Below are 23,096 nucleotides of genomic sequence, written 5' to 3'. Positions count from 1 at the left end.
GTTCAAATTTTTGTTCATTTCCTTAATTCAGTAATCTTGAAAATCAGAGCTTATTACAGCAAAATGCCTTGAGTGTGTAGGTAAAGGTAATATCTTTGGTCAGCTTGCTTGCTAGCTGAACAGTGAAATCATTATTAGGTTAGGTATACTACCCTCCTTTCGGAGTAGTCTAGTCCTACAGACAGATAGATTGGTTATCTGTCAGACTCGTCTACTCTTAAAGGAGGGTAGTATACCTAACTTAATAATGACTTCACGGTTCAGCTAGCAAGCAAGCTAACCAAAGATATAACCTTTACCTACACACTCAAGGCATTTTTCTGTAAGTAATTTTGTCTGTTAAATATAATGCCTTGTCAAAATTTATGAGAAAACCATGGACAAGCAATAGAGGTCAAAGGATGCTTGATGCCAATTTTTTCCTCATAATTCCAAAAAGCCATTGACATATTAACTAAGATTGCTATGAAAAACCTTTTTATTATGTCATGCAAATAATTCAAGAAATGAGCCCTTATGGCTTATTGTTTAATTTGCCCATTTTTCAAACTTTAAAGAGGGCAACATTTTTCATCTGAGTTACCTCTCAAAACTGATGTTTGTTGTTGCTAGGGAAACTATAATTTAGGTATATGTAAGCTTTTCATAAATATTTCCAAGAAATTATTTCATGGTTTTTAAATAGCTCTATCTCATGGTTAATTTGTACTCTTTTCAAAGTAGAAAATCTACCTCACACGAATGAATGTTAAAATATTGCTTAAATTGCTATTCAGTTTAGAAAAACATTTAGAAAGTTTAGAAAAATTGCTCATTTTCCATCTTAAAAGTTAAGAAAAAACTCTATATGTTGCATTCAGTCATTAGGAATTCTTGTTCGAATGCAGAAGAAACTCACTCTCCATAATTTTCTTTGTTTAGGAGAGATGCTTTACTAAAATCTTATCAAAAGCAAAATTATTTTTGATGTAAGTTCATAGAACCAATGACATGATAAGAGAAAGTCTGTAATAATAGAAACTAATAAACAACTGTTCAAATTTGCTATAAAACAAATCAAATAGAGCATGGAAACGGGGAATGTGTCAAAGAGACAACAACCCGACTTTAGAGCAGAAAACAGTGGGTCTTTAACACAGGGAGAAAATCCAGTACCCGGAGGCAGTCTTCAGATGGCCCCTATACAATAATGTATACTAGTTCAGCAAAATGGACACAACATTAAACTATAAAAGCCATATGTCCATTAACCATAAAAATTACAAAATATGACTACATACATGAATGTAAACTTACCCTGGCTTCCAAAATGGCTGGCATTTCTGGCAAGAAATCATTGACAATGCATTTAAACAAGTCTTTTCCATTCTTTGTCGTACTATCCTTCAAAGATTCAGACAATGCTGTCCATTCCTCCAGGGTACAACACACAAGGTGCCATCGTGGGTTATGATATAACGGTTTAGGTGGTGGTTTGTCCTCAAATTTCACTTCACTGTCATGTGCATTAGAATCAGTAACATTTAATTCATTTTCATCACAAGTCATATTTGAATTTTCTTCCTTCACTTCAGTAGAATCTGTTTTAATTTCATTTTTTAATTCCTCTTTAATTCCACTTTCTTGTGATTGACTGAAACAGACAATTAGGTATAAATGCTATATTGGTAAAAGACCTAAATGTGTGAGAGAATTTACTGCTTTATTAAAACGTTTAGCTGATTTCTCCTTAAGATGCTTTACTTTAGGAGTATAAAATATATTTTTGCACCAAACTCGGTAAAATTTGATGAACCTGCATTTCCGGATAATATAAAACAAACCTTCCGGAAATTCGGGTCTGTCAAATTTTACCGAGTTTGGTGCAAAAATTTATTTTATACTCTCCTAAAAAGAAATCAGATAAACGTTTTAAAAAAGCAGTAGATAATCGTCCGCCTCGGATGGAATTGTAACTTATTTTATCATTACTTTAGGGAATTATTGGGAATATTTTGCACAAACAAACACATAAAAGGTAAGAATTTGTATATATGAAAAAATTTCTACCCTTCAATGAAAATTTATGGCTAAATTTAGTCTCAAAGTAGAGAACAAAATTCCCTCTCAAAATCCAACCAAAAAAGATGGCTTCAGCGTTAAAACTTCGCTGTAAGGCGTCAAAGCAAAAAAAATAATAGCCTTTCAAGACGTCATAATTATTTGGACTAGTGTACTGGTTGATGCTTTAGTAAACTTTTGTCAGAAGTCAGGAGCCTGTAATTAAGTTTGTCATTGGTTGCTGTCCATTTTATTGTTTTGTCATAAAAAAGGCCATTGGTTTTTTTCCTTTGTTTCACATTTTGTCATGTCAGGGTCTTTTATAGCTGACTATACAGTACGGGTTTTTCTCATTGTTGAGGGCATTGGCAATCATACAACATCTCTTTATTTTAATGGTTGCATCTACATGTCTTTCTTATCTCATGGTGTTGTTAGGGTGTTGTGTTACTTATGTATATGCCATGTATCCTTTAATCATATCTAAGTACTTAATCATATCCAATAAAGTAGTGTTGTTGTTTTTCAGCAGGTATATCAGAGTCAATAACAAATCAATGGGAAGTAACTCTACATACACAGGGTTCTCACTATGGTACACCAGACTCATGAAGATCTGTCTGGACTCATCATTTTCAAACATAATGAGCCCAAAGAGGCATAAAATTGTTAAATGTTGTATCAACAGAGGACATATATAATAATTTTATATCAAAAGTTTTAAAATAAGCTAAATTTTGTCTTTTTTGTCATGGAGACTTAAATAATGAATTATACATATTATAAATGATGAGTCCCTGGATTCACCTTCAAAAATCCTTAGTGAGAACCCTGCATATGATAATAATTCCAATGGTTCTTGAAAATATGAAATCTTTACAGAGCAACCAAAGAATACCAACTACAGTGTAAGAATTTAGATTTTGTTGAGTATTTGAGTACACCGTTCTTTCAAATGTGTCCAGTTAGAGACGTGATATTGATACTGAAATAAACTAAAGGTGGACTGTTTTTCATACCATTTGAAAAATATGAAACATTATTGCATGGTTCTAAGGAAATATACATATAAATAAGCCAACATTAATAAACAGCTGCGCCATGAGCGCATGATACGCCCGTCGTCTTGTGTGTGAATTTTATGCAATAAGCATAAATAGTTTCTGACATACGGCCTGACATGCGAAAATCCCCTTTTTTTACTACAAAAAACTCAATATCTCTAAAATAAAATTTTGAATCAAAACCAAAAAAAATTCAGATCTTTAGATTAATATAACTAAGAAGTGTGTAAAATTTTAAGCAATTATCATAAATCGTTTTTGAGATACGGCGCGACATGTGAAAACCCCCCTTTTAAAAAATAAAAAATCAATATCTCAAAAATAAAATTTTGAATCAAAACCAAAAAGTATACAGATCTTTAGATTAATATAACTAAGAAGTGTGTAAAATTTTAAGCAATAATCATAAATCATTTTTGAGATACGGCGCGACATGTGAAAAACCCCTCCCCCTTTTTTAACAAAATACTCAATATCTCTAAAATAAAATTTTGAATCAGCACCAAAAAGTATACAGATCTTAAGATTAATATAACTAAGAAGTGTGTAAAGTTTTAAGCAATAATCATAAATTGTTTTTGAGATACGGCGGGACATGTGAAAAAAAACACACACCTGTTTTAGTTACTAAGTCCCGTAACTCAAAAAGTTTTAATCTTATTTTCACCAAAAAGTATACAGATCGTTTGACCATCATAAGAAACAACTATGTTAAGTTTCATGAAATTTGGATAAGTCATTCTCAAGTAACGGTGCGACATGTTTACGCCGGACAGACAGACGGACGGACGCCGGACATTTGTATACCATAATAAGTCCCGTCAAAAATTTGACGGGCGAATAAAAAGTAATATAACCTAAGGTTAAAGGTTATAATATCAGCTGTTTACACAATTTACCTGTCATGGTTATTATTAGTATTTGTCACAGAAATGTCAGTATCTTTCTTTTCTTGTTCTGATTTTATATCAGGCTGGGTATCGTCTTCCCTAAAATGAAGGAAAATATTTTGCTTTTTTTCTAGTTTAAAGTTCATATGGATTGAAAAATAAAAGAGCTCCATTCCCATTTAGAATTCAAAAAGATGTATTTCATTTCCGTGCGAGGAGTGACCAGCAGTTCATATTCTACAAATATATATAGGTAGTGGAGAAGTGATATAGACCATAATGCAGAGGTGGGATTTGTTTCCTTTATTAAATTAAAATAATATTCAGTCAATGTCTAATGTGCATTTCTATCATAACTGAGTTTAATGAACTGTTTACAGAGAAAGATATCTGAACTGCATATAAACCTAATAACAAACATTTAATATTTATTGTCACCACTAAGGCCGAAAAACAGCACATCCAAGTCTCAATTCTGTGCCTTTCAGATTAAGTGAGCAAAATATCAGAGTAGTAAACAAACTTTCATTTTCTTTAAATCCACCGTATTAGGCAAACACTTACTGTGTTAAAGGGGCACTAGCTACGAGATATATAAAAAATCTGAAATATGATTTTTTTTGTTCAATCATTAATGAAAGTAGAATAGTGAAATAATAATTCGCTTTTAGTAGCCAGTATGGTTCAATTTTGTCAAAATAAGCTATAAAACATTGATGATGAATTATGCACTTGCAAGTGAATAATTCGACCCCATTGAATCCGTATTCATGTGAACTTCAATTTAACCCCTTGGCTAGAAATAGATAATGCATGCATTGTGCGTGTTGAGTTATTTAAAGGAAAATAATGTCAACATTGAAAGTGAAACAAGGGTAACTCATTTGATTGACTGATTTGATCCACAAAAACCATTCTTATACAGGTTAAAAAGATGATTAACATATATTTTTAATCTATAATATGAAATTAAACAGACCTAGAAAAATCCAATTGCACGAGTTTCAATATCTATTTATATCTATATTTATGTTTATATCGCTTATATGGCCATCGGATGTGTTCGGCTGTCAACTCGATAGTTAATTTATAGATGGCGCCTAGACTAAAATACACACGAAACCAAGCTACATATTCTCGAGCCCATGCCCTGTAAATTGTTTATTTTAGACTTTTTATAATTTGGATAAATGTTTTACATTGTTATAAATCAAATATGAGAATTTGAGTCAAATCGGTGAACATGAATTTGACAGCTAGTGCCCCTTTAAGCATTATAACATCCAGACCATCAGACAGCTAGTGAAATTTCAAGAGATTCTGATTTGTAAAAGTTGCCACTGAAATAGCCTGCAATATATGATATGTTTTGACTTACCTACAACACAATCTTCAGTCTATTATAAATAAAACTATGGTAAAATTACCTTGACTCCTGTTTATCTGTTGACAGATGGTTATCAGTGTCAACTTTTGAGTCAGTTTCATTTGCATCAGTTTTTATTTCAGCTTTAGTATTAATAAGTTCAACATCTTTCATATCTGCTGCATTATCAACGACTTCAACTTTAACCTCATTTCCTTGAGGGTCATCTGTTTCCATTGGTTCTTCTATTCCATTAGTTTCTTCTTTTATTTCTGTTGCCTCTTTCTTTTCATCATCTTTTTTATTGTCAGCTTCCAATGTTCTGTAATCAAATTTATAAGCATAACTATTCATCTCCACAAAAAATTTGATCTCTTTGGATGATGAGAGTTATACTAGTTTAACATGGTTTGCTAGCTGAGTTTTAACTTGAGGTAGTTGTACATTTCTGACAGAAGCTTAATAAATTGCTGTGCCGAGCACAGCTGGATACGACCACAGAGGTCCAACCCTGAACAGTTGGGGCAAAAATGGACACAATATTCACGCTTGATACAGGTCTTAATTTGGATTGTAATTAAATATTTGACACATAATAGGTTTCTGATACAGAATAACTGTAGTCAAAGAACTTAGAATTGGTTATATGATTTGAATTTATATTCAATTTTTTGCTTTTGTGCAATACACTATACTGTTGCGACTCCCCTCCTCTCAATTTCGTTTTTACCCACCCACCCCCAATTTTTTTTTCACCTCCCCTCCTTTTTCCAAAAAAAAAATTCTTTCCCTCAAGATAGGGTCATATTCTCAATTCAAATTTCCAATGAAGTTTGCAACCATAATTACCCATTTAAAAACATCATAAAAGTCTTAAAATAGAAAATGACATGCATAACCACGACTAAAATTAATATTCCTTAATCAGCATTTTTAAATAGTAACTTCTAAAAATAAATTGACAGCTAATCACCTCAAGACAATACAATATTTCTTTATACATAATTTAAAAGCAGTGTAAGGGAGGTAATCCAAACATAATATTGTACTCTTTTTAATTGTCCATTAACCGGGACACCCTTGTTTTTTCTCACTTTTTTGCCCCTAATTCCTAAACGGTTTGAGCCATAACCCCCCAAAGCCATAATTTCAGAGATCCATACACCGTTCAACTAGAAAAATGCTTATTTGGGCCCCTTTTTGGCCCCCAATTCCTAAACTGTTAGGACTATTACCCCCAAAATCAATCCCAATCTTCCTTTTGTGGTTATAAACCTTGTGTTTAAATTTCATAGATTTCTATTTACATATACTAAAGTTATTTTCTGGAAACCAAATGTCTTCGGACTACGACAACGACGATGACTACAACGTGATACCAATATACGACCTTAAATGCTGTTTTTACAATTGAATAAATTCTGTTATTAAATATCATTATTATATTTCTAAACTCAATGAAATGATTTCAAGTTTCTTAGAGAGATTTGATAGAGGATTACTGCTCACAAGGAAGCCATTAAACCAAGAGTTCAAAATGATGAAGTTGAAATCATCCCTTCGTAAATTTTACGGATGCCATCACGAGTTGGTTGACCGTTATGGACTATCTGTTTCACGGATGATAGAAGATATGTTCCTTATGTCTTAACTACAATCCTGTTCCCTTTTCACAAATGTGACCTTCTGATTTAGACTTATTACTGGGTTTGTACAAACATGAGCAACACCACGGGTGCCACATGTGGAGCAGGATCTGCTTACCCTTCCAGAGCACCTGCGATCACCCCCCATTTTGGTGGGGTTCGTGTTGCTTAGGTTTTTTTTTTCTATGTTGTGTTTTGTGTACTGTTTGTCTGTTTGTTTTTTTCTTTTTTAGGCATGGCGTTGTCAGTTTATTTTCGATTTATGAGTTTGAATGTCCCTCTGGTATCTTTCACCCCTCTTTTAAAGGTACTGCACTTACTCTTTGTTCTCTAGGCTATTTCTCCTTGAACCCTGACGGCTGCTACCTTGACCTCTGATCTTGCCCTTCATCTTATTAAACCTCATATCAATGTCTTCATCAATCATATCATCTAAGTTCTGGTCTTCAGCATCACTATAATATACAATCACAATACTTAACATTTAGATTAAGATAGATTTATCAATGTCCAATTAAAAAATATCATAAGGATGTATTCAAAATATAAACTAACAAACCTTTATTCTTGTATGATGCAGAAAATTTCAAAATATATAATGGCTTAAGATATATCAACATTTCTCAATTTTAAGGTACACATGTACCTATTTTTCAACTTCCAGCAATACTCATTATAAATGGTAATCTCCAAAGAAAGTTATAGTCAAAAAGTATAGGTAGACAAGTTGCAAGATTTTAAAGTAAATACTGATTTATTAAAATTTAAAGGAGGTTAGGCTAAAATAGCTAATAGTTCAAGTTGTTTTGTGTATTGGAGTCATAGTTACCCATTAACTGAGGAATCTGGTGTAATCTTTACAGAATTCCTGGGTTTTCCTCTCTTTTTTGGTTTTGTTTCAGTCTCTTCTGCTTCACGCTCAGAACTACAAAATAATAATTTTATTTATGAAACAGTGTTTTCTCCAATTTTAAATTTATTAGGCATACAAGTATGACAACAGGCGTTAAATACCAGTTAAATCAAATGAGGAACACATCTACAAATTGTAATGTTGGTTTGTTCTTTAAATTAATCAAATTGCAAGCAGTGTATAAGGATAGAAAATGAAAATGCTGAACACCTCTTTTGACGTGGGTTAATGAATCTTATGTAAACAATATTCAAAGGAATACCATAAACACCTGTTAAGCTTGTGATAACATTCACTGAGCAGTCTCAAGATCTAAGATAATGCTAAAGCAAATCAGTGATGTCCAAAACATGGGAAATCAATCAGTGATGTCTAAAATATAATAAAATGCTCCATTGGGCGCAGCTTGATACGACTGCAGAGGTCGAACACTGAACAGTTGGGGCAAGTATGGACACAACATTCAAGCTTGATACAGCACTGAATTTGGATTGTGATTAAATATTTGACACAGCATAGGTTTCTGACACAGAATGAATATGGTCTAAGAACTTAAAAATTTTTAATTTACCTATTCAAACCATATCATTATTATTTACTTTTATATATAAATCAGAAATAACCAATTTAAAATGGAAAATTTTATAGAAAAAAAAAGGAAAAAAAAATCCCCCCCCCTAATTTTATTGAACCCCCTTATGATTCATCACCCCCAAACTCAATCCCAGCCTTCCCTTTGTGGTATGGTACCTTGCAGTACAATTTCAGAAAGATCCATAGACTTAAACACAAGTTATTGTCATGAAACTAGAAAAATGCTTGTTTTTTGCCCCTTGTTTGGCCCCCAATTCCTAAAATTTTGAGGCAATTACCCCCAAAATCAATCCAAGCATTCCCTTTGTGATATGGAACCTTGCAGTACAATTTAAGAGAGATCCATACACTTGAACACAAGTTATTGTCTGGAAACTAGAAAAATGCTTATTTTGGCCCCTTATTCCTAAACGTTTTGGGCAATTACCCCCAAACTCAATTCCAGCTTTCCCTTTGTGATATGGAACCTTGTAGTACAATTTCAGAAAGATCCATAGACTTACACACAAGTTATTGTCATGAAACTAGAAAAATGCTTGTTTTTTTGCCCCTTTTTTGGCCCCTAATTCCAAAAATTTTGAGGCAATTACCCCCAAAAATCAATCCAAGCATTCCTTTTGTGATATGGAACCTTGTGGTACAATGTCAGAGAGATCCATACACTAACACACAAGTTATGTCTGGAAGTTACAAAAATGCTTATTTTTGGCCCCTAATTCCTTAACTGTTGGTACCATAACCCCCAAAATCAATCCCAACCTTCCTTTTGTGGTATTGAACCTTGTGGTAAAATTTCATAGAGATCCATTTACTTAAACTAAAGTTAGAGTGCGAAAACCTATGTGTCTTCAGACGACGACAACGACGCCAACGTCATACCAATATACAACCGCAAAATTTTTTGCGGTCGTGGTCGTATAAAAACCAATTATCGATTTGCAAAACATGAAAGACTAACCAGTGGTGTCCAAAACATGATAAACAAATCAGTGATGTCCAAAACCTGAAAAACCAATCAGTGATGTCCTAAACATGAAAAACCAATTTGTGATGTCTAAAAAAATTATGATTCCACAATTTCTTAATTTGTCAGTTTACTTGTTTTAAACTGATTTTTGTTGAATCTGCAACTTTCTCTAGATCATTTCTGTCCAATAACTTTCCCTCTTTATTTGGAAAACAATTTCCTCTAGGTTGTACAGGGTATAAAGTATCTTTATACATCTAAAGGTTTTTGCCCTATGATTAGATTGTTCTATGATTAATTGTTTTGGTTCCTTTGGTTTTTTGGATTTCATTGGTTTTAGTGCTTATACATTCTGCAAAACCCTCCTTTTAACATATTTGAGGAACTCACCTCTCAACAGAAGTCTGTCTACCTTTTCTCAGACGCCCTATAGATGAGGTTGGTGTTTTCTCCATTGTTTTGGATAAAGGTGTATTCCAGTCATCATCACTATCTTCATCTGTTAAATTCCTAAAATAACAATGACTACTTCTTAAATTTCACACACAACATCCAAAAAAGAGAGGGATAACTTCCTGTTTTCCATTTTTGAAATTTTCATTTTTACTTATATCTTATATCATCATTCTAACTTTTGAATGTATGTTACAACTATATTCAGTCACTTATCAATCATAACATAAAGTAAACAATTGCACCAAGTAATAACTATAAATAAATAAAAGGTAATGTGGAGTCAGTCAATGAAAAAACAAACAAGCAAAAATGGTAATTAGAGAATATGGGTAAAAAATAATAATTAGCCTTAAAGTGTTGTTATTTGTTAGGGATCTTCACAAGGAACCATGCTGCTGTTTTACTTTTGTCTTGTTTAGAGAGTGTTGTAAGAATTTGATTTCCATCCATTTTATTCATACACAGATATTTATTTAGTTATTTAGCAGAACAACTTTTTTAACCAATTTACACCAAAATACAAAGTAGTCAGCTCCTTCTTCCAAGTTTTGTATCAAATGGTTTATGGTTCTTTGTTAGATGGGACTTTGTAATCATATTTTTTATATGAAAATATTATAGTTGATTGGCATCCAATAAGTTGTCATTTATTTATATTACTGACCAAGAAACTGAATTTTATGTACACAAAATAATCTGAGGAACCTTCATCTATAGTGTGTGATAACATTTTGTGAGGGTACTGGATGTTTGATACACCACGGTTCATTTCAACGCACTTTATGACAATACCACTATCAGAATGAATTATTTGCACTGTTTAAGAAATGATTTTACTTTGTATCCATGCATTAAATGTTTCAAAAGGGTGTATTTTCTGCATAAAATCAATAATTATGTAGACTTTTGAAGCCCAAACTTTCTATTGCCTTAAATACGCAAATGAAAGATCCGAAAACTATGCTAATACAGAACGACATGTTTTTGAAATTATAGCAAAACTTTTGGTTGACATATTTTTATTCGTTATTGCAAAAAATGAACTTAAAATATCTGTCATTTTCTCCCTACCAAGTTTACCCCTATTACTTATTATGATGTGGACTGATCATTGTTATTGAATCTTATGCAATTTGATTGGATTAAGTTATTATTAGTTTACCTTCAAACTGTTTTATTTTTTCATACACGTAAAATGATTAAATCAGTACATGCATGGATGTGTACAGTAACTTAAATGACATTCAAACTTCAAACTGGACACTGGACGAATCCATATTATTTTTTATCAATGAAACTAAAGGTATGAAAGGTAATAATTGCCATTTCTTATTTTTCACAAAATTTTCCACATATAGAGTAATTAAATTATTTTTTTATAGCCTATTCAGAAGAAAAAAGAGAAAGTTTACAAATAAGACGTTTTATTCCACAAGAGTGCACACACTGAAATGTCTCGCCTTCTTTACTAACCATTGATTTTATGTTGATAGTCCTAAATATAAAGCTTTACTACAAGTAACACATAAACTTAACATGATCCAAGAAAATGAGGTCAAGGGCAGATAAACCAAACGAGAAATACATGTACACCTTACAATCATTCAATAAACCAAACATAGTTGACCTATTGCTTATAGTTTCTAAGAAACAGTCTTAACCAAGAAAACTAAATATTGACCAATGAACCATGAAAATGAGGTCAAGGTCAGATGATACCTGCCAGACAGACATATACACCTTACAATCCTTCCATACAACAAATATAGTTGATCTATTGCTTATAGTTGAAGAAAAACAGACCAAAACACAACAAGAGTGCACACGCTGAAATGTCTCGCCTTCTTTACTAATCATTGATATTATGTTGATAGTCCTAAATATAAAGCTTTATTACAACTGTCACATAAACTTAACATTAACTAAGTAAACTAAACATTGACCAATGAACCATGAAAATGAGGTCAAGGTCAGATGAACCATGCTAGGCAGGCATGTACAGCTAACAATTCTTCCATACAACAAATATAGTTGACCTATTGCTTATAGTTTAAGACAAGAGTGCACACGCTGAAATGTCTCGCCTTCTTTACTAATCATTGATATTATGTTGATAGTCCTAAATATAAAGCTTTATTACAACTGTCACATAAACTTAACATTAACCAAGTGAACTAAACATTGACCAATAAACCATGAAAATGAGGTCAAGGTCAGATGAACCATGCTAGGCAGGCATGTACAGCTAACAATTCTTCCATACAACAAATATAGTTGACCTATTGCTTATAGTTTAAGAAAAACAGACGAAAACACAAAAACTTAACACTGAGTAATGAACCTTGAAAATGAGGTCAAGGTCAAATAAAACCTGCGTGACTGACATATAGATCATAAAATATTTCCATACACCAAATATAGTTGAACTATTGCATATAGTATTAGAAAAAAAGACCAAAACTCAAAAACTTAACTTTGACCACTGAACCATGAAAATGAGGTCAAGGTAAGATGACACTTGCCAGCTAGACATGTTCACCTTACAATCATTCCATACACCAAATATAGCTGACCTATTGCATGCAGTATTAGAAAAAAAGACCAAAACTCAAAAACTTAACTTTGACCACTGAACCATGAAAATGAGGTCAAGGTCAGATGACACCTGCCAGCTAGACATGTACACCTTACAATCATTCCATACACCAAATATAGTAGACCTATTGCAAACAGAATAAGAAAAACAGACCAAAACACAAAAACTTAACTATAACCACTGAACCATGAAAATGAGGTCAAGGTCAGATGACACCTGCCAGCTAGACATGTACACCTTACAATCATTCCATACACCAAATAAAGTAGACCTATTGCATACAGTATAAGAAAAACAGACCAAAACACAAAAACTTAACTATAACCACTGAACCATGAAAATGAGGTCAAGGTCAGATGACACCTGCCAGTTGGACATGTACACCTTACAGTCCTTCCATACACCGAATATACTAGACCTATTGCTTATAGTATCTGAGATATGGACTTGACCACGAAAACTTAACCTTGTTCACTGATCCATGAAATGAGGTCGAGGTCAAGTGAAAACTGTCTGACAGGCATGAGGACCTTGCAAGGTACGCACATACCAAATATAGTTATCCTATTACTTATAATAAGAGAGAATTTAACATTACAAAAAATCTGAACTTTTTTTTCAAGTAGTCACTGAACCATGAAAATGAGGTCAAGGACATTGGACATGTGACTGACGGAAACTTCGTAACATGAGGCATCCATATACAAAGTATGAAGCATCCAGCTCTTCCACCTTCTAAAATATAAAGCTTTTAAGAAGTTAGCTAATGCCGCCGCCGCCGCCGCCGGATCACTATCCCTATGTCGAGCTTTCTGCGACAAAAGTCGCAGGCTCGACAAAAAACAGACCAAAACACAAAAACTTAACACTGAGCAATGAACCTTGAAAATGAGGTCAAGGTCAAATAAAACCTGCGTGACTGCCAAATAGATCATAAAATATTTCCATACACCAAATATAGTTGAACTATTGCATATAGTATTAGAAAAAAAGACCAAAACTCAAAAAACTTAACTTTGACCACTGAACCATGAAAATGAGGTCAAGGTCAGATGACACCTGCCCGCTAGACATGTACACCTTACAATCATTCCATACACCAAATAAAGTAGACCTATGGCATACAGTATAAGAAAAACAGACCAAAACACAAAAACTTAACTATAACCACTGAACCATGAAAATGAGGTCAAGGTCAGATGACACCTGCCAGTTGGACATGTACACCTTACAGTCCTTCCATACACCGAATATACAAGACCTATTGCTTATAGTATCTGAGATATGGACTTGACCACCAAAACTTAACCTTGTTCACTGATCCATAAAATGAGGTCGAGGTCAAGTGAAAACTGTCTGACGGGCATGAGGACCTTGCAAGGTACGCACATACCAAATATAGTTGAACTATTGCATATAGTATTAGAAAAAAAGACCAAAACTCAAAAACTTAACTTTGACCACTGAACCATGAAAATGAGGTCAAGGTCAGATGACACCTGCCCGCTAGACATGTACACCTTACAATCATTCCATACACCAAATAAAGTAGACCTATGGCATACAGTATAAGAAAAACAGACCAAAACACAAAAACTTAACTATAACCACTGAACCATGAAAATGAGGTCAAGGTCAGATGACACCTGCCAGTTGGACATGTACACCTTACAGTCCTTCCATACACCGAATATACAAGACCTATTGCTTATAGTATCTGAGATATGGACTTGACCACCAAAACTTAACCTTGTTCACTGATCCATGAAATGAGGTTGAGGTCAAGTGAAAACTGTCTGACGGGCATGAGGACCTTGCAAGGTACGCACATACCAAATATAGTTATCCTATTACTTATAATAAGAGAGAATCTAACATTACAAAAAATCTGAACTTTTTTTTCAAGTAGTCACTGAACCATGAAAATGAGGTCAAGGACATTGGACATGTGACTGACGGAAACTTCGTAACATGAGGCATCCATATACAAAGTATGAAGCATCCAGACCTTCCACCTTCTAAAATATAAAGCTTTTAAGAAGTGAGCTAACGCCGCCGCCGCCGCATCACTATCCCTATGTCGAGCTTTCTGCGACAAAAGTCGCAGGCTCGACAAAAACTAAACACTGTGAAATGAACCGTGGAAATGAGGTCAAGGTCAAATAAAACCTGCGAGACTGACATGTACATCATAAAATATTTCCATACACCAAATATAGTTGACCTATTGCATATAGTATTAGAAAAAAAGACCAAAACTCAAAAACTTAACTTTGACCACTGAACCATGAAAATGAGGTCAAGGTCAGATGACACCTACCAGTTGGACATGTACACCTTACAATCATTCCATATACCAAATATAGTAGTCCTACTGCTTATAGTATCTGATATATGGACTTGACCACGAAAACTTAACCTTGTTCACTGATCCATGAAATGAGGTCGAGGACAAATGAAAATTGTCTGACGGGCATGAGGACCTTGCAAGGTACGCACATACTAAATATAGTTGACCTATTGCATATAGTATTAGAAAAAAAGACCAAAACTCAAAAACTTAACTTTGACCACTGAACCATGAAAATGAGGTCAAGGTCAGATGACACCTACCAGTTGGACATGTACACCTTTCAATCATTCCATATACCAAATATAGTAGACCTACTGCTTATAGTATCTGATATATGGACTTGACCACGAAAACTTAACCTTGTTCACTGATCCATGAAATGAGGTCGAGGTCAAATGAAAATTGTCTGACGGGCATGAGGACCTTGCAAGTTACGCACATACTAAATATAGTTATCCTATTACTCATAATAAGAAAGAAATTAACATTACAAAAAATATTGACTTTTTTTTTCAAGTAGTCACTGAACCATGAAAATGAGGTCAAGGACAATGGACATATGACAGACGGAAACTTCGTAACATAAGGCATCTATATACAAAGTATGAAGCATCCAGGTCTTCTAGCTTCTAAAATATAAAGCTTTTAAGAAGTTAGCTAACGCTGCCGCCGCTGGATCACTATCCCTATGTCGAGCTTTCTGCGACAAAAGTCGCAGGCTCGACAATAAAACAAGACATTTTTCAAAGAGAAATGCCGAAATACATTTTACGCACGGCTACGCCAGGTAAAATTATTGTTTATCTTAACAAAAAAAAAACATTTTTCAGTCTCATTATAATGTTATAATTACAATTAATCCCAAACAAAAGTAGTCAGTAAATAAAGTCAAAAGATGTCCGATCTGCCTATTTTGGGACATCAAAATTCAATACGATCAATTTAAGGTCAATTTCGTCTACCTCCCAAAATCTTGTTAGGCACTATAGTTATAATGCTCAAGTTTAGGAATTCATTTGCATAAAAATTAAGGTGCAAGTAACCAAAGGATCTATTACTTTGCTTGAAAGAAGTGGAACTTTTAAAAGGTAATGACAATATGAAAAGGTATTGTGGGTTGTTTAAGAAAAATCAATGTAGTGAGAGATATGCTGGCTTATTTTTATTGATCCAGATTTTGAAATATATACAGTATAAATTGAAAACAACACAACCAGAGGTTGCAGTTTTATACAACTTGACAATACTTCAACATCATGAGACACCTCCAAAGTAACCCATTCCAAGGTGTTGGTTCCTTCACCCTTTGTTCTAAAAGTGTAACAAAACACTGCTTGTAAAACAAAAGATGTAAATAAAATGCTCTGCAGGGCGCAGCTTGATACGACCGCAGAGGTCGAACCCGGAACAGTTGGGGCAAGTATGGACACAACATTCAAGCTTGATACAGCTCTGAATTTGGATTGTGATTAAATATTTGACACAGCATAGGTTTCTGACACAGAATGAATGTGGTCTAAGAACTTAAAAATTTTAAATTGGACATTCACCTATTATGGTCCAATATCCAAAATCTAAATGCATGGTTAGATTCAGCATATCAAAGAACCCCAAGAATTCAATTTTTGATGAAATCAAACAAAGTTTAATTTTGGACCCTTTTGACCTCAATGTGGACAAAGTTGATAATGGAGCCCAAAAATCAAAAATCTAAATACATGGTTAGATTCAGCATATCGAAGAACCCCATATATTCAATTTTTGTTGAAATCAAACAAAGTTTAATTTTGGACCCCGATTTGGACCAACTTGAAAACTGGGCCCATAATCAAAAATCTAAATACATGTTTCGATTCAGCATATCAAAGAACCCTAAGAATTCAATTTTTGTTAAAATCAAACTAAGTTTAATTTTGGACCCTTTGGACATTAATGTAGACCAATTTGAAAACGGAACCAAAAATTAAGAATCTAAATACACGGTTAGATTCGGCATATCAAAGAACCCCAATAATTAAATTTTTGATGAAATCAAACAAAGTTTAATTTTGGACCCTTTGGACCTAAATGTGGACCAATTTAAAAACGGGGCCCAAAATCCAAAAACTTAATACACGGTTAGAATCAGCATATTAAAGAACCCCAAGAATTCAAGAATAAAACCCCATTGAAATTGGTCAAGAAATAAGCAATTTATACGAAGTATCTTCTTTTGCACAATACTGTGCAATTGAATATTTCTTGCTATTGCGCAATACTGTACAATTGAAAATTTCTTGCTATTGCGCAATATTGTGCTATTGGATATTTCTTATTATTGCACAATACTGTGCAATTGAAGATTTCTTGCTATTGCGCAATACTGTGCAATTGAAGATTTCTTGCTATTGTGCAATACTGTGCAATTGAAAATTTCTTGCTATTGCACAATACTTATTATATAATAATTTACACATCCTGTTTGGTGTGTATCTCCTACCATATCATTATTATTTGCTTTTAAATATAAAACAGAAATAACCAACTTAAAATGGAAAATTTTAAAAGAAAAAAAAAAGGAAAAAAAGAAAAAAAAGGAAAACAAAAAAAATCCCCCCCCCCCAAATTTTTTGAACCCCCTTATGATTCATCACCCCAAACTCAATCCCAGCCTTCCCTTTGTGGTATGGTACCTTGCAGTACAATTTCAGAGAGATCCGTACACTTGAACACAAGTTATTGTCTGGAAACTAGAAAAATGCTTATTTTTGGCCCCTTTTTGGCCCCTTATTCCTAAACGTTTTGGGCAATTACCCCCAAACTCAATTCCAGCTTTCCCTTTGTGATATGGAACCTTGTAGTACAATTTCAGAAAGATCCATACACTTACACACAAGTTATTATCATGAAACTAGAAAAATGCTTGTTTTTTGCCCCTTTTTTTGGCCCCTAATTCCTAATATTTTGAGGCAATTACCCCTAAAATCAATCCCAGCATTCCCTGTGTGATATGGAACCTTGCGGTATAATTTCAGAGAGATCCATACACTTGAACACAAGGTATTGTCTGGGAAACTAGAAAAATGCTTATTTGTGGCCCCTTTTTCCTAAACGTTTATGGCAATTACCCCCAAACTCAATTCTAGCTTTCCCTTTGTGATATGGAACCTTGTAGTACAATTTCAGAAAGATCCATACACTTACACACAAGTTATTGTCATGAAACTAGAAAAATGCTAGTTTTTTGCCCCTTTTTGGCCCCTAATTCCTAATATTTTGAGGCAATTACCCCCAAAATCAATCCCAGCATTCCCTGTGTGATATGGAACCTTGTGGTACAATGTCAGAGAGATCCATACACTAACACACAAGTTATGTCTGGAAGTTACAAAAATGCTTATTTTTGGCCCCTAATTCCTTAACTGTTGGTACCATAACCCCCAAAATCAATCCCAACCTTCCTTTTGTGGTATTGAACCTTATGGTAAAATTTCATAGAGATCCATTCACTTAAACTAAAGGTAGAGTGCGAAAACCTATGTGTCTTCGGACGACGACAACGACGACAACGTCATACCAATATACGACCGCAAAAATTTTTTGCGGTCGTATAAAAAATAACTTACCCATTTACTGTAGAGTTTTTTCTACCACCTTTGGTTTTCTTCTCTCTCACAGGTGTGCTAAGGGCAGACAACCTTCTACTGGATCTTCTAGTTCCCAAATCTTTTGGTTCCTCTTCACTATATGATATACACAATCATCATAAATTATGTATTTACAACATTTCAATATATTTACTGTAAAACAACTGATTTTCGCTAGTAGAAAAATAATGTGAATATTTATCATTGCCAATATGTCCGAACTGGAATCTTCTAGTGTACAAATACATCAAGTAAGAAAATTGCAGAATAAATCCTATTGAAGTTATCTAGAAAGGGCTGAATGTGAAAAAAAGTATCCCCAAAAATACGTTGGGTTAACAGAATGTTTGTAGCACCTGAGAAAGTCTATTACTTTTTGGATTTAATGACAGTGATTATCAGAAGGAACATTTACTGTGTTCAGAGAAAGTGTATTCATAACTTTACAATAAATTTAACAAATAACATGCATTTATTATAGCAATTACTGAACAAAAGACATAAATATTAGATTAATAATTGTGATTGCAGAAAATTTGGCATACCAACAATGCTATCAAAAATTAAGTGCGAGTTTTTGTATTTGCAAAACTGATCATGTCGCATTTTTTTCACAATAAAAACATAGCAAAAATTTCTATATATACAGTATATGTTAATTGCCTTCAATGATAAACAGTAGAAAAGTATGCAGAAATGATTGGAGAAAGTCTTTTAAGCTTTGCAATAAATGAGTTTACATAGCAGATATACTATTATCATACATTTTTTCGGCAGTCTTAGATTTTCTTGTTGACCTTGATTGTCTCCCTTTAGATGAAGATTTTTGTTGTTTTGCTGGGGTAACATACTTTTCTTCACTGCTGCTCTCCTCAGCTTCTTCTATTTCACTGATTCAAAATTATAAAGTTTGATTAGTTCTAATCCCTTTTGACAATTAATAAATTATCCCATATATTTTGCATGCCAAAGCTTCATTGAAAAACTTACCACTGCAATCCTTTCCATCATTGTTCGTTCTTATTTTTTTTTACATGAAAATTTAATATTACAGACTTTTAGTCTTGTTTATTGGACTGCCAAACATAACTTAGATATGACAATTTCATGTTTTGTGGCAGTAATGATGTTATATTATATTGTCAATCATACAACTATTCCTTATATTCATATTATATTATGTGTTTTACTTGTATTTTTTTCTATTTTGTTGCCTATGTGTTTATGTTCCTGGTCTTCATTTCACAAAAATTTAAGTCATGAACAATTAAGCACAAATGCATACTTATGATCAAATTTAGTTATATAGATTTTCAGTGAAATGAAGGCCATATCACTATGGTTTACCACTCGTTAGTTAATTTTTATGTGACCCTAGGCAAAATTGCATTTAAATAGTAGACATTTGTGTAATGTAGAATATTCTAAGTGTCAGTTTTATTACATTACATGCATTTAAACAAAAGTTTAACTATGACTGATTATCCATGATAACCTGACATGCTAATGACATAATACCAGAATGATTGACGGGCAGAATTCATTCTGACAAATAATGATTTTTTTGTATACCATAAGACTTCATTGGCAACTATGCTTATTTTGTACAATGTATTTAGTTAAACTAAACTATTTCATTTAAATATTTATAGCATGGTCTATACCTTTCACTCGATTCAAAATGTCTCTTTTTCGACAATATTCTTCCTTTTCTAGAACGGGGGGTTTCCTCTGTCTTCTTTTTCTGGGCTTTCCCTTTCTTCCCTTTGGATTTCTCTTGTTTGTTACTTTCCTTTTCTTTTTTCCTAAGTTATAATAAACAACAATACTGTTATTCCATCGGAATTTTTATGAACAAATATGACTGGATCAGTAAAAAGATTTTTGGGGTGTATTTAGTAAAAGCTGAGTTTGGGGAACATTAATTAAGGTTTTTAGACAGAATTCTGTGAAAGGATGAAACAACCATTCCTACAGATACAATTCTGAGAATGGACCATTACAGAAATATTTATTGCTTTATGTGACTAAATCAAGGTTAAATAAAATGCTTCGCTGGGGCGCAGCTTGATACGACCGCAGAGGTCGAACCCTGAACAGTTGGGGCAAGTATGGACACAACATTCAAGCTTGATACAGCTCTGAATTTGGATTGTTATTAAATATTTGACACAGAAAGAATGTGGTCTAAGAACTTGAATTTTTTTAATTTACCTATTATGGTCCAATGTCCAAAATCAAAATACATGGTTAGATTCAGCTTATCAAAGAACCCCATATATTCAATTTTTGTTAAAATCAAATAAAGTTTAATTTTGGACCCCCAACTTGGACAAACTTGAAAACTGGGCCCATAATCAAAAATCTAAACACATGTTTAGATTCAGCATATCAAAGAACCCCAAGAATTCAATTTTTGCTAAAATCAAACTAATTTTAATTTTGGACCCCGATTTGGACCTTAATGTAGACCAATTCAAAAACGGGACTTAAAATTAAAAATCTAAATACACGGTTAGATTTGGAATATCAAAGAACCCCAATAATTCAATTTTAGATGAAATCAAACAAAGTTTAATTTTGGACCCTTTTGACCTCAATATGAACCAATTTGATAGCGGGGCCCACAAATAAAAAATCTAAATTCATGGTTAGATTCAGCATATCAAAGAACCCCATGTATTCAATTTTTGTTGAAATCAAAAAAGTTTAATTTTGGACCCCAATTTGGACCAATTTGAAAACTGGGCCCATAACCAAAATCTAAACACATGTTTAGATTCAGCATATCAAAGAACCCCAAGAATTCAATTTTTGTTAAAATCAAACTAAGTTTAATTTTGGACCCTTTGGACCTCAATGAAGACCAATTTAAAAAACGGGACCCAAATTAAAAATCTAAAAAACACTGTTAGATTTGGCATATCAAAGAACCCCAATAATTCAATTTTTGAAGAAATCAAACAAAGTTTAATTTTGGACCCTTTTGACCTCAATATGAACCAATTTGATAGCGGGGCCCACAAATAAAAAATCTAAATACATGGTTAGATTCAGCATATCAAAGAACCTCATATATTCAATTTTTGTTGAAATCAAACTAAGCTTAATTTTGGACCCCAATTTGGACCAACTTGAAAACTGGGCCCATAATCAAAAATCTAAATACATGTTTAGATTCATGCACTCATATTTCCAGGATGTATTTACAAACAAAAACAGAATTCATGCAGGGAAACTAATGTTATTATTCAAATACTAAAATTCCTGAATAAAACATTGTTAGAAGAAGGGGGATTTATTCAATACAGTCTATGGAGGTATACTTTTTCTTTTTAGGCTTTTCTTCCTCAATAACTGGTTCTGGATCTTCCTTGTACAGTCTGTTTCCATAGAAATACCAATAGGTGGCACCACTATCCTCTGATCCCAATGGTGAAACACGCATGTTATCACCTTCCAATCCCTTTAAAAGAGGCAAATTTTAATACATAAAATATTTTATTTTATTTTTCAATATTTTAATATTCTCATCATCTGATTATCCTGAGAATTGGGTTTTAATGTCAGATCTTTGATTGTTTCTGTTAAATCCATTCACAACTTTCATTGACTTTAGAATTTTTTAGAGCTAGACATATTGGTAGACCCCTTAGAAATTTTTAGAGCTAGAAATATTGATAAGACCCCTGTCTATTTTTGAAAACTGTTGCAGTAGGCGACAATAAAACTAATGATTTTTTTATTATCTTTTTAAATTTATAAAGAATATTCTGTAAGTGTTTGTAATCAAGCAGTAATCACAATTACTTTCAAAAATATCTGTGTTGTGTTGTGTTGTGTTATGTGCATGGGCAATGGTATCATATATCTCTATTTTATCAAAAATGCATTTTATTTGATTATTTTTAGTGAGTTGGTCAATAAAATTTTTCATACAATATTTTATACCTTGAGTTGGTCCATAACATTTTTCATACATTGTTTAATACCTTGAGTTGGTTCATAACACTTTTCATACAATGTTTAATACCTTGAGTTGGTCCATAACATCTACAGCATCTAGACGATAATCACACAACTGATGGAGTACTTCAACCTTAGTTCTCAGATCTAAAGACTTGAAATCGGAATTCACGAATGGATTGGTTTGTTTTTCTTCAGTAGCAGCTCGATATTTAAATATGTCTTTCAAGTAAACTTCATAATTGTATGATCTGTAAAAACAAAATAGACAGTCAATATACAGTCTTGATGAACTCATGGATTTCTGATTTCGTATACAGGTATCAAGCTCATCATTTTCAACCTTTTAACAAAAAAGTGCAATTTACAAAATAATTTACAGAGCTTATATAATAAAAAGTATTGGTATTTCCCAATTTTAATTGATATAAAATAAATGGAGAATGTGTCTATGGGCCACAGATGCCCCTGCTTGTAAATATGCATGAAACGAAAGATTTAGCAGTTTTTCCATTTACAAAGGGGCATAACTCAAGAACGGTAAAAGTGATGCCACCCAATTCCAAATTTGATCTGTGTTTTGTGGTAATAAGCATTGTGTATAAATTTCATAGCATTT

The 23,096-nt window shown here is 33.1% G+C and overlaps 1 protein-coding gene across 3 annotated transcripts in view; it reads right to left on the bottom strand.

The window, feature by feature from the left end:
* LOC127704607 (uncharacterized) overlaps positions 1–23,096 on the bottom strand; it is a 57,618-nt gene that overhangs the window by 31,051 nt on the left and 3,471 nt on the right. For 2 of the 3 annotated variants that reach the window (XM_052208723.1, XM_052208724.1), the window contains exons 4-14: positions 22,545–22,728; positions 21,838–21,977; positions 20,176–20,316; positions 19,276–19,401; positions 18,491–18,607; positions 9,871–9,990; positions 7,836–7,931; positions 7,327–7,461; positions 5,422–5,682; positions 4,004–4,093; positions 1,297–1,633 (exon numbers count right to left, since the gene is read on the bottom strand). In XM_052208723.1, coding sequence (XP_052064683.1) covers positions 1,297–1,633; positions 4,004–4,093; positions 5,422–5,682; positions 7,327–7,461; positions 7,836–7,931; positions 9,871–9,990; positions 18,491–18,607; positions 19,276–19,401; positions 20,176–20,316; positions 21,838–21,977; positions 22,545–22,728 — 1,747 coding nt within the window. Of the gene's footprint in view, positions 1–1,296; positions 1,634–4,003; positions 4,094–5,421; positions 5,683–7,326; positions 7,462–7,835; positions 7,932–9,870; positions 9,991–18,490; positions 18,608–19,275; positions 19,402–20,175; positions 20,317–21,837; positions 21,978–22,462; positions 22,500–22,544; positions 22,729–23,096 lie in introns of those variants that run through there. The other variant, XM_052208725.1, reaches the window with a different exon arrangement.

This window comes from Mytilus californianus, unplaced genomic scaffold (assembly GCF_021869535.1).
Source record: "Mytilus californianus isolate M0D057914Y unplaced genomic scaffold, xbMytCali1.0.p SCAF_6, whole genome shotgun sequence".
Lineage (NCBI taxonomy): Eukaryota > Metazoa > Mollusca > Bivalvia > Mytilida > Mytilidae > Mytilus > Mytilus californianus.
This window is presented reverse-complemented; position numbering and strand designations above follow the sequence as displayed.